The sequence below is a fragment of the Myotis brandtii genome, unplaced genomic scaffold (assembly GCF_000412655.1).
Source record: "Myotis brandtii unplaced genomic scaffold, ASM41265v1 scaffold510, whole genome shotgun sequence".
In the NCBI taxonomy this organism is placed as follows: domain Eukaryota; kingdom Metazoa; phylum Chordata; class Mammalia; order Chiroptera; family Vespertilionidae; genus Myotis; species Myotis brandtii.
In genome coordinates, this window is record NW_005369443.1 from 868779 (window position 1) to 881943 (window position 13165).

At 46.5% G+C, this 13165-nt stretch overlaps 1 protein-coding gene across 1 annotated transcript in view; it reads left to right on the forward strand.

The window, feature by feature from the left end:
- LIMK1 (LIM domain kinase 1) overlaps positions 1 to 5259 on the forward strand; it is a 23387-nt gene extending 18128 nt beyond the window's left edge. Inside the window, exons 12-15 of the mRNA XM_005877206.2 lie at positions 1076 to 1232; positions 3392 to 3447; positions 3657 to 3814; positions 3912 to 5259. Of these exons, the coding sequence (XP_005877268.2) occupies positions 1076 to 1232; positions 3392 to 3447; positions 3657 to 3814; positions 3912 to 4074 (534 nt within the window). The 3' untranslated portion in view covers positions 4075 to 5259. The remainder of the gene's footprint in view (positions 1 to 1075; positions 1233 to 3391; positions 3448 to 3656; positions 3815 to 3911) is intronic.
- Positions 5260 to 13165: the final 7906 nt, after the last annotated feature.

The window sequence follows — 13165 nt, forward strand, 5'->3', positions numbered from 1 at the left end:
GGCCCCGAGCCCCCCCCCCCCATCAAGGCCTTCTGAAGGGAGGGGGCAGGAACCAGCACTTGAACAATCCTAGCGGACTCTGGCTTTCAAGAACCACTGCCCAGGAGTATGAGGAACCCAGGTCAAGACCCCTCAACTAACATTCCACTTGGGGTTACACCTGAGGAGATGGAGCCCTGAGAGGGACTGCATCCCCTGAGGCCTCACTGAGGTGGGCCCAGGACGCACTTCATCCCCTCGCCCATACGCCATCTCCGTCGAGTTTTCTCCAGGCGACTGCTCACATTTGTGTTACCCCCGAAGGCAGCACAGAGTCCTCCCCTTCAGAGTAAGCCTGGCTCCAGCTCACCTGCCTGGGGCCCTGCCCCTCAGCCTCTCTGTGCCCATTCCTCAGTGACCACCCAGCAGTGGCCAATCCTGGACCTGGCAAATAGGTTCCAGAATTCCAGGGCCCCAGACACCAAGCCTGAGGCTGGGCCTTGGGGCTCTCGGAGGATCTTCCCAGCCCCCTGACTTGGCCCTGTGCCCTAGGTTCCCTGCCTGTCCCCCATCGCTCAGGAGATTCCAGCCCTGATTTTACCATCTTGGGTGAACACAGCAGTCAGCATCTCAGCTCTGCCAGGGTCCAGGCTGGGCCCTGGGAGGGGCGCCTACAAACCCTAAAACAGTCGAGTCAGGGGCTCCGGAGCCCTGGGTTTGAATCCAGTCCTATCATTGACCAGCTGGGTGGCCTTAAGCAATTTTCTTAACCTCTCTGGGCCTCAGTCACCTCATCTGCAAGGTAACATGTATCAGATTGTTGGAGAATTAAGAGATAAATAACTAGGGGAGTGGGGCCACCCTGGTATTTTCTGAAGCTTTGGGCAGCCCCATTTGCAAAGAGTAGAGAGGTTTGGGGAAGGAAGGCGGTCCCTACCCTTCACCTGAGCCCCTCTGAGCAATGGGGTGGCAGCCCCCCGGTGTCAGAGGTATGTTCTCTGGCCGGCTGTGGATTGGTGTGGGGTCCCGGCCAGGAGCAGGTAGCTGGTGGTGGCAGGACCATGCTCAGTGTGGGCCTGCTTTCTCGTCACCCCAGAACAAGAACGTGGTGGTGGCTGACTTTGGGTTGGCGCGGCTCATGGTGGATGAGAAGACTCAGCCTGAAGACCTGCGAAGCCTCAAGAAGCCAGACCGGAAAAAGCGCTACACAGTGGTAGGCAACCCCTACTGGATGGCGCCCGAGATGATCAATGGTGAGTGGGCGGCCCCACCTGTCTCATCTCCCTGGGACCCCGGGGTCCCAGGCAGAGCTGCAGCCACCCAAGCCCTGGCCTCCTCGGCCCCTCCGCTTCCTCTCTGGGTCCTTTTCCCATTGCTGGTGTAACAAATTACCACAACTTAAAAAAGTACAAGTTTTTGTGTAGTTCTGGAGGTCAGGAGTCCAATAACTTAAGTCTCACTGGGCTTAAGTTGGTGTCAGTAGGGCTGGTTTCTTGAAGGCTCTAGGGGAGAACCTGTTCCTTCCTCTTTCCAGCTCCTGGAGGCCACTCATTCCTCAGGTGGTGGCCCCTTCTTCCATCAAGGCCAGTAGCCTGGCATCAACTCTTTCCCTGACTCTGACTCTCCTCCCTCTCATAAGGACCTTTGTGACTACATAGAGTTCATCCCAATAATCCAAGATCTCCCCCCCACCCCCGTGTCCACTGTCTATTAATGTTTGCAGTCATTGTGACAACCAAAAACACTCAAAGTATCCAGCTGGGTGAGGGGAGTGTGACGCTCTAACCGATGCAAGAGGCTCTTCATGAGTTTACTTGATGGTCCCCCAGCCACTGTTGGGACATCCCCAGCGACGAGGAGCTCACCATCTCACAAGGAAGCCCAGGCCACATTCTGCAGCTCTGATCTCTATACACAGCTTTTGCTTTTTCCCTGTATTGTCCACCAGTCAGTTCCAGATAATCAGTCTAAACATGGAGACTAATTCAAACTCCTTTCCCCTATGTACAATGCACCGCCCTTGAGCTATTCTTGTCAAAACGTTTAACCTGAGCCAAGCCTTTAACTTCTCTTCCTGTTGAAGGCTGTGGGAACACCACCAGGTGTTAGGCCAGTGGGGTCACAGTGGACCTGGGTTCAGCAACCTTGGTGCTTGGGTTCTGGCTAAGAAAGAATTCAGAGCCAAGACCCAAATTTATAAGAGAGCACCTACACCAGTGATGGCGAACCTATGACACGCGTATCAGAGGTGACACGCGAACTCATTTTTTTGGTTGATTTTTCTTTGTTAAATGGCACTTAAATATATAAAATAAATATCAAAAATATAAGTCTTTGTTTTACTATGGTTGCAAATATCAAAAAATTTCTATATGTGACACGGCACAGAGTTAAGTTAGGGTTTTTCAAAATGCTGACATGCCGAGCTCAAAACGTTCGCCATCACTGGCCTAGACCATGGATTGTAAAGCCCCTCCACAGACAGGTGGCATGCAAACACAGGGTCAGGACAGGCAGACTAGGAGTCATCTCAGCGCCGGCTCTGACCGAAGTTAACATAGCCCCCCACATAACTTCACCTGTAAAGTAGGCTAACAGTCCCTATCTTTAAGGGGTGGTGTGAGGATTAGATAAGGTTATAAACTAGGTAGCATTCAGTAAATGAGTGGCTGTATTGATTGTTTTTAGCATCATGAGGTAGATGGCATTCTTCCCATTTTACAGATGAGGAAACTGAAGCTTTGAGAGTTCTAAAGGTGCTGTAACAAATTACCACAAACTGGGTGACTTAAAACGAAAGAAGTTTATTCTCTTATATAAGGTTCTGGAAGCCGGAAGTCTGCAATCAGTGGAGCTGTGCTCCCTGCAGAGACTGTAGGGAAGAGTTCGTTCCTTGCTGCTTCAGGCAACTGTCTTGGTGTTTCCAGGCTTTAGGCCACATCATTCCAATCTCTGCTCCCACCTTCCCATGGCCACTGCCTCCTCTTCTGTGAGTCTTCTCTTCTCTCTTATAAGGTCTAAGATGGTATTTAGGGCTTGATGGTATTTAGGGCTTGCCTGGATAATCCGGGATTATCTTCTCTCAAGAACCTTAATCATATCTTCAAAGACCCTGTTTTCAACAAAGTAGCATTCACAGGTTCCAGGGGTTTGGCATGGTTATCTTTCAGGGCCACAATGAAGTCCATGACTTGTCTGGAATCATACAGCTTGTCAGTGACCAAGCTGGGCCTGGTACCCCTTCCCCAGGGCTCTTGTCCTCACCCCCCAAAAGTTTTCTCAGCCCTGGTAGGGTCAGGGGCAGAGCATCTTCCTTCTGGTCCTGACCTGCTGGCCAGGGCATCCACGTGGCTTGCCAGTCCCTGGCCCAGCCTCCCTGCCTCGCCTGCTAATAGTCAGTTTCTTTGCCTAGGCCGAAGCTATGATGAGAAGGTGGATGTGTTTTCCTTTGGAATCGTCCTGTGCGAGGTAGGTCCAGGGGTGGGCAGCAGTTGGCATCAGGCCCGGTGGCTCCTCTCCACTCCCTACCATCCTAGGCTGCAGGTTAGGGAGGCTCCTGGGAACTGGGCTGCCCACAGCAATTTGCATCCAGGCCTAGGGTAACCTCCCTCAAACGCCTCCTGGGTGGTACCCAGCCCCAAGGGCCCCTGGGTAACTGCTGGCCCTGTGCTGGACAGATCATCGGGCGGGTGAACGCTGACCCCGACTACCTGCCTCGCACCATGGACTTTGGCCTCAATGTGCGAGGCTTCCTGGACCGCTATTGCCCCCCAAACTGCCCCCCGAGCTTCTTCCCCATTACCGTGCGCTGCTGTGATCTGGACCCTGAGAAGAGGTGAGTGGGGTAGGGCTCGGCCTGGGCAGCCTTGGGGTGGGCCGGTCCCCAGCAGAGCCAGAACCCACCATCCCTCTCCCCTGACCTGTCATCCCAGGCCCTCCTTCGTGAAGCTGGAGCAATGGTTGGAGACCCTCCGCATGCACTTGGCCGGCCACCTGCCACTAGGCTCACAGCTGGAGCAGCTGGACAGGGGCTTCTGGGAGACCTACCGGCGTGGCGAAAGTGGACTGCCTGCCCACCCCGAGGTCCCTGACTGAACCCAGCCCACCCAACAGCCCCTGTCCCCACTCCGGAAAATCCACCCTGCACCAGATTCCTCTGCAGGAGGCAGCCGGGTGTGGAGCCCTCAGCAAAAGTGGGCACCCAGACCCCTCCCCATCACTAGGCCCTGACTTGCCTCCTACCCTGTGGACTGTGGCCCCTGCGCTGTCTCTGCCCCCCAGCCGCAGAGCTGGCCTGGCTGCATACACACCATCACCTCACCCTGCCTTACCTCTGTCTCGGTGGGGTTGCCCCCTCTTGCTTCTCCTGCATGAGCTTGAGGGTCCATGTGAATTGTGCCCCATCCCACACCCCACCGCCCCGCCCATCCTGCACACGCTCCACCTGTCTGCAGCTCCTCCAAGGCCTTGCTCGAGGCCAACTTCAGACCATGCCCTGTCACGGCTGAGTACATAGGAGGGGGTGTGTCAAGGGAGCGGTGTTCCCAGGAGCCATAAGGGAGTCTGGGGCCTATCACCACCACCTCCCAGGGGTGTCTAGGTAGTAGCAGGTATTGAGATAACTATCCAAACCCCCAAAGCAAAGAGACGTCTGCTCCGGTAGAGGGCATCCCTGTTGGCGGGGCAGCAGCCCTTCTTGCTTTGGGTCTCTTTGTTTCTTTATTAAAGCCACTTTAGTGAGAAGCAGGTACTAGGCCTCAAGGTAAAGGGAGGGCCCTGGCAGAGTTGCTGGGAGGAGCAGCAGAGGAACGTTGGGCAGAGCGGACGAGGCAGGTGTCCACCAGCATCCCAGCCCCCTGGAGTTCATCTCAGCGCCCTCCTGGACCTCTCCCTGAGGCTCCCTACAGTAGCTGGAGCAGCCCCTGCCTCTCCCTGTGCCCCTCTGTCCTCTGGGTTCTTTCTGTGTAATCTATTTTTTAAGAAGAGTTTGTATTATTTTTTCATACGGCTGCAGCAGCAGCTGCTGGGGGCTTGGGGTTTTATTTTATGGGCTGGTGGGGGGGGCCATTTTATCACTTTGCCTCAGTTGAGCATCTAGGAAGTATTAAAACTGTGAAGCCTTCTCAGTGCACTTTGAACCTGGAAAATAATCTAAACCGGCCCACGGGACTGCAACTCAGGGAGGTGGGACAGTCACCTCCATCCAGGAAAAACCATGTCCAAGGAACAAAACCCAGACTCAGAACAATAAACTCAATTCTGTGCTCCCCCCACCCCCCAGATCCTGCGTCGCAATGTTTGTCGGGGGGCCCTGAGGAATAGGAGAACGGAGCTTTGTGATTATAAGTCTGGTGGGAAGACGAGGATGGAAGCGGAGTGAAGGGTGGAGGGTGCAGAGGGCTGGAGCAGAGGTGGTGGCCAGCCGGACAAGTGAAGACTTTCCCAAGGCTGGGTTTGGGAGGGGGAAGAGCAGATACTAGGGAATGTATTGCTCTCATTTCTTCCTAAAACTTAAAGGGTTCAATCAGGAAAACAAACCACACTAGTTATTTCAAATATAGGGCCTTTAATCTAGAGAACTGTTCACACAGCTGTTGAAACAGTGGCATTTTAAGGAAAGAGGAAGTGACTTTAGTTATCCGATGTTGTACAACAAAATCACCCCTTAAACATGGTGGCTTAAAATAACTGATCACTCATGGCTCACAATTTTTGTCAATAATTTGGCAGCAGCAATTGGGGGGAGGGGGTTATCTGTAATATTTTTAACAACAATGATTTAAGTAAAGGATTTGGGAGTGGTGTGGGTGAGTGGTTCTAGTTCGGGGTTTCTCCTGAGGTTGTGTGGGTGGTTCTGGTCTGGGGTCTGCCCTGAGGTTGCTGTGAGATACTGCCTGGGGCTTCAATCTTTTGAGGAAGTGGCTGGAACTGGAGGATCCACTCCCAAGGACCCTTTTATGTGGTTCACTCACATGGCTGAGAGTTGGCTCTGGCTGTTGAGGCCTTGGGCTCTTGTCCACAGGGCTCCCTGAGTGTCCTCATGGCATCCTCTAGGGCAGTGATGGCGAACCTATGACACGCGTGTCAGAGGTGACACGCGAACTCATTTTTTTGGTTGATTTTTCTTTGTTGAATGGCATTTAAATATATAAAATAAATATCAAAAATATAAATCTTTGTTTTACTATGGTTGCAAATATCAAAAAATTTCTATATGTGACACGGCAAAGAGTGAAGTTAGGGTTTTTCAAAATGCTGACCCGCCGAGCTCAAAAGGTTCGCCATCACTGCTCTAGGGTGAACATCCCGAGAGAGCAAGGTGGAAGTTCCACTGCCTTTTATGACCTGGGCTCAGAACTCACACAGCATCATTGTCACCATATTCCATTGGTCACACTGGCCAACCCCAATTCAACGTGGGAGGGGCCCACACAGGGTCACTAATACCAAGACCAGAAGGGATCACTGGGGGTCATCTTGGAAGCTGACCAGAAACCTGCAGGGAGGGGCCCCATGAGGCCAGTGCTCAGATGTTGATGTGCACTGGGGAAGGGTTGGATTCTAAGGAGCTGGTGCTGGAACTTATAAGAAGGTAGGTGCCAAAATGGTCAGTGCTGGAGCTAAATGCCTGTTACTGATGACTAGTGTGGAGAGCAGAAGCAAGTCCCTTCCCTTTCACTTTCTAGTCTCCCTCAGCTGGCCCCTACTAGCAGGCTGACCTTAACAGGAAGCCAGCTGGCAAGGGAGTCTGGGAAATGTAGTTTTCAGGAGTCCAGCATCACAGAACACAAAATGGAGTGGGTTTGGGGCTGAGACACAATAAGTAACCAGCACGGCCCACCCCGTGTGGCTACTCATCACCGATACCCACCTTTCTACCATATTCAATTTCCATCCACCTCTAACAAGTTCATGCTGCCACCTAACACTGAAGTATCCTTCGTACACAGATGCATCATTCTCTTCCTAAAAGGGACAACAAAGTTCTATAGTCATCACTGTTCATTCCAGTCAACATTCCACTTGAATATTCCGTAACTGAAAGACTTAAATAGTAAGGCTCATCATCAGTACTTTTACATCAAACAGTAGAGGGAAGGAAAAATTAGTTGATAGACACATAACAAGCAAAGAAGGAAATATACAGAGCTACTATAGTCTTCACTGCTGCAACTGATTATGATGTCATAACTGATTTTGTAACACGTAAAGGATATAATTCACATACAAGTCACCTACTTAAAATGTAAAATTCAATAGTTTCTAATGTATTCAGAGTTGCATAAACATCACAATTTTTAAAAAATATGTTCTTATTGATTTTTAGAGAGAGGAAGGGAGAGGGATAGAGAAGTAGAAACATTGATCGGCTGCCTCCTGCATGCCACCTAGAAAGATAAAACAGATGCCGAATAAGCACGTGAAAGATGCTTCACATCACTAGTCGTTAGAGACATGCAAATTAAAACCATTATGACATTCAACTCACACCCATTAGAATAGCTAACATTTTTAAACTGTAATACCAACTGACCGTGAGTAATGAAGCAACTGGAGCTCTCTGTATTGGTATCGAGGAATGCCAGGTGATATAGTCACTGAGTAATCAGTAATTCCACAAAGTCAAACACACTTACCATACACTTACCCTATAATTTACCATGTAACCTTGCTATCCCACTCCTAGGTATTTTCCCTGGAGAAATTAAAACTTATGTTTACATACACACACAAAAAAAATTCTCTTAAACCCTGTAAGTAGATGGATGTTCCTAAAGGGTATAATTGCCAAAATCTGGAAACAACCCAAATGTCCTTCAACAAGTGAAAAAAATAAACTGCAATAAATCCATACAGAAACTATTAAATAATAAAAAGGGCCCTAGCCTGTTTGGCTCAGTCATTAGAGTGTCGGCCCAAGGACTGAAGGGTCTTGGGATCAATTCTGGTCAAGGGCAGGCACCTCATTTGCAGGCTCCGGCCCTGGTCAGGGCACATGTGGGAAGCAACCAATCTATGTCTCTCTCTCACATCGATGTATGGATGTTTCTCTCTGTCTCTCTCCCTCCCTGCCACTGTCTCTAAAAAAATAAATTGAAAAAATATCCTCAGGTGAGGATTAACAAAAAATTTGATTAAATAATAATAAAAAGGAGTGAACCATTGATACATGCGATAATGTGGATAAATCTCAAAAGCACTCTGCTGAGTGAAAGAAGTCAATATCAAAATGTTACATACAGCCCTGACCAGTTTGGCTCAGCGGATAGAGTATCGGCCTGCGGACTCAAGGGTCCCAGGTTCGATTCCGGTCAAGGGCATGTACCTTGGTTGCAGGCACATCCCCAGTGGGGAGTGTGCAGGGGGCAGCTGATCGATGTTTCTCTCTCATTGATGTTTCTAGCTCTCTATCCCTCTCCCTTCCTCTCTGTAAAAAATCAATAAAATATATTTTTAAAATGTTACATACAAAAAAGAAAGAAAAGAAAAGCAGAAAAACATATTACATACGGTGATTTCCTTTATATGACTTTCTAGAAAAGGCAAGACTATAGAGCTGGAGAACAGATCAATATGGCCAGGAATTAGGGGTTGGGGAAGGATTTGACTACAATGGGGCAACACGAGGGAGTTTTTTTAGGATGATAGAACTGTTCTGTATCCTAATTATGGTAGTTATTAAATGAGTCTATAAATGTGCTAAAACACATAGAATTGTAAGCAGAAAAAGAAATCTATTTTACTCTTTGTAAACTTTTAAATATATTTTTTAAATCTAACCAAAGTACCTCACACCTGTCAGAATGGCTATCATCAATAAATCAACAAACAAAAAATGTTGGTGAGGATGTGGAGAAAAGGGAACCCTCATGCACTGCTGGTGGGAATGCAGACTGGTGCAGCCACTGTGGAAAACAGTATGAAGTTACCTCAAAAAGTTAAAAATGGAACTGCCTTATGACCCAGCAATTCCACTTCTGGAAATTTATCCAAAGAAACCCCAAACACTACTAGTAATTTGAAAGAATATATGCACCTCTATGTTCATTGCAGTATTATTTACAATAGCCAAGATTTGGAAGCAGCCCAAGTGTCCATCAGTAGACGAGTGGATAAAAAGGCTCTGGCACATTTACACAATGAAATACTCCTCTACCATAAAAAGGAAGAAATTTTTACCCTTTGCGACAGCATGGATGGATCTGGAGAATTTTATGCTAAGTGAAATAAGCCAGTCAGAGAAAGACCAGTACCACATGGTTTTACTCATATGTGGAATTTAATGAACAAACTGAACTACCAAGCAAAATAGAGACAAACTCGTAGATAGAGAGCAGGCAGACAGCTCTAGGGGTTGGAAGTAAAGGGGGGAAGGGGGAAGGAGGGGAGGGTTAGGGGAGTGGAGAGACTGAGTGCAAAAAAAAAAAAAAAAATTAATGGACACAGACAACTGTGTGATTGTAGGGGTGGAGGGGGGTGGGTCAAGGTGGTAGAGGGCATAGAGGGGATAAAAGGTGATGAGAAAAAATAATAAATTTTAAAAAGGAAAAAAGAAATCATGGACATGGACAACAGTTTGGTGATTATGGGCGGGGGATGGAGGTGACAGAGGCCATAGATGGATTAAGCGGTGGTGGAAAAAATAAAATTATTATTTTTTTGTTAATCCTCACCTGAAGATATTTTTTCCATTGATTTTTAGAGAAAGTGAAAGGGAGGGGGAGAGACAGAGAGAGAGAAGCAGCGATATGAGAGACACATCGATTGGTTGCCTCCCCCACACACCCTGACTGGGATCAGGGATCAAGCCTGCAACAGAGATGCGTGCCTTTGACCGGAATCAAATCTGGGACCCTTCAGTCCGCCGGCCAAGACTCTAACCACTGAGCAACCGGCTAGGGCAAAATAAAATTAATTTTTTTAAAAGACACGAATGGATAAAGCTAGCACAAAACTATATTTTAATGTGTATTATACATCAAGTGACCAAATGATATTATACACCAAACTCTTTTTTTCAATGAAAAAAAAATCTAGCCAAAGCACACAACAGTCAAATAATTTGTAATATATAAAGTACTTCTACCAAAAAAGGAAAAGTACTTTAATCAGATTGGATTTAAAAAACATCTATTCTGTTTATAAGAAACCAACTTGGAACATAATGATATAGATAGGTTAAAAGTAAAAGGATGGCCCGGCCAGTGTGGCTCAGTGAACCAGGAGGTCATGGTTCTGGTCACGGTTCCATTCCCAGTCAGGGCACATGCCCGGGTTTCAGCCTCCATCCCCAGTAGGGGGCATGCAGGAGGCAGCAGATCAGTGATGTTTCTCTCTCATCAATGTTTCTATCTACCCCTCTCCCCTCCTCTCTCTCTAAAAAAATCAATAAAAACATGTTCTTTTTAAATTAAAAGGGTGGAAAATGATAAAGCACACAAACACTATTTTTTTTAACTGGACTGGCTACATTTAGATTAGATTAGTTTAATATCAAAGTAAACTTCAGAGCTGGTAACTGGACTGGCTACATTTAGATTAGTTTAATATCAAAGTAAACTTCAGAGCTGGGGAAATTATTAGGAATAAAGATGGAATCACATAATGAAAAAAGAGTCCACTAACCAAAAAGACACAACTCTCTGAAATATGTATGCATCTAAAAACATTGTTTTGAAATACATGAAGTAAAAACTGCTAGAACTGAAAGAAGTAGACACCAACTTTACAGCCACGTGAAGTCGTACCTTCGAAGTGGATCCTTCAGCTTTCAGCTGACAGCAGCCCAAGCCAATACGAGAGACCCTGAGCCAGAACTATCCAGATAAGCCACTCCTGAATTCCAGACCCTCAGAAACGGAGAGACAAGCCACTAAATTCTAGTAGACGTTGTTGCGCAGCAATAGTTAGCTGATACGGCCACCACAGAACCTCTCTGGTTCTTTGACCATGACCTGCGCTGAGAATTTCAAGCCCCAGTCTAATCCTCTTCTTTCTGTAACTCTGTGGTGCCCTCAGAAATAGCCAGCCCAACCCACCACTCCTAAAGTTTTCCTTAGCCGCTTGTTTTCCCCTGGCATTGGATTCAATAGGCAATTCATCTCAAGAAACCTCGAATGGCAATTAGATTACTTGAGATGTCTCTTTATGCCAGGGGATACCAGAAACCCATCTACACTGGCAAGGTGCTCAGCGCTGAGTTCAAGGTCAAAGACATGACCAAATAAATTTCACAATCTCTCCCATCTATGAAGGTCGATTTATCTTGCCAGCTATGTTTCTTCTGACAACAGGAAGCACTAAAAGGGACTTCGGAAGATGGACAAAGGGGGGAAAGGACTTCCTTCCACCTTTCCAGGGATTGTCTTCAGCAGCAGCAAGCATTTGGCTTCTGCCCCCCGACTACCTGCAGCACACATGGCCCATAGCTCTCTCTTCAGAGAAGTGAGCACCAGTCACAACACCCTCCTCCTGCTTCCTCAGTCGTCTGGCACCACCCAAGGGTACCCTGGCCTCAGGGTTCCTTCTGGTTCTGAGCATCATGAAGCCACACCAGCCTGGCACAAGTTTCCTTTTAGAAAAAATGCTTTATGGTCACAATTACTTCAAGATATAATTACATTCCAATAAACTGACATGTCATGATTTAGCAATTAAACAAGTGTGATTTTTGACACATGGCTCCCTGCAGCCCGCCCCCGCCCCCGGCTTTTTTATAAGTTACATGGCAATTTTATGTTACACAAATGTAAAATGCTAAAAGATGTGGGGTGGGGGGGGACTAAACAATTGTTCCTCTGTTTAAGTTTAGAGTGCAGCAAAATGTAGGTAATAGTTTTCAGTTAAAATTATCAGACTATAATATAGCATTCTAAGTCATAAAGACTTGGAAATACAAATCTAAAGAAGGTAATTCCTTTGCCAAATGACAAAATTTTGGCAAATTAATACAGTACCTTGTAACACAATAAAACTATGTTGAATTTGTTGGAATCATATATCACTTTAATGATAATTTCACAGCAAAAATACCATTTAAGTGCAAATCAAATTACTGCCTTTTTGCCAGAGTTTATAGCAGAGCCAGTTGTTTTTACAAATTAATAGGGGCTTTAAAATCATATAATTTCCTTCTTTTAAAGTGCATCCTTCTTGCAAACTGAGGAGTTAACACAGCAGGGCAATTGTGTATATAGAAAATATGCTGTTTCCTTCTGTGGTTGGCTCCAAACCACTGATGAAAAGCTTTAAAATTCTAGTTTAAGAAGCTCAAACATGCCAATAACAAATTAATTTTTTTCAAATATTGGTGAGTCTTCCATAAATACAGAAACCCTCAGTAATAGATAACCAGATATATAGTTCTTTTTGGTGAACCAAAATGGCCTATTCCAATTCAAATACACCATCAGTTTATTTTTCCTGTTTTGCTGTACTGGCTAGTACCACCCATACAATGTTGAACAGAAGTGGTGATATGGGGCAAGCTTTTCTTTTTTCCTCATTTTATTATTTATATATTTTTATTTTGTTGGCCATTGTGCCAAATCTCCTGAACGGTTTACATGTACTTTCTTGTTCTATTCATTAAATGAATCTCAAGATGCTGAGTATATAAATGTTGAGAAATCAGAACACATGCATACACTCATAAGAAGATAAATATCACCCCCACCCACTACCCAGAAATGACCACCAGTATATTTGTATATTGCCTTGTATAACAGCATTTTTATGTAGTATTTTCCCCATTCACTAAAAGCTGTACACAAACGTTTGAGAGAGTTTCATCTTATTCTGCATTATCAGGATCATTTCGTATAGATTTTTGGATGAAAGAAGGGTTCTGTGCAAAGTCACCTCTCAGTGTGATCTGATCCTAAATTCCTAACGGGGCAGGTCATGGTGGGTGGTCACACCCAGGCATAAAACTTTTCTGTAGTGAAAGGTTTATCTTTGCCTTAAGCAATCCCTGTCCATTGTTTCTGTGCCTTTTCCCCCTATTTTTAAAGGGGTGCTTTCAGCCCAGCCAGTGTAGCTCAGTGGTTGAGCATCGACCTATGATTCCTGGTCAGGGCACATGCCCGGGTTGCAGGTTTGATCCCCAGTAGGGGGCGTGCAGGAGGCAGCTGGTCAATGAATCTCTCTCGTCATTGATGTTTCTCTCTCCCTTCCTCTCTGAAAT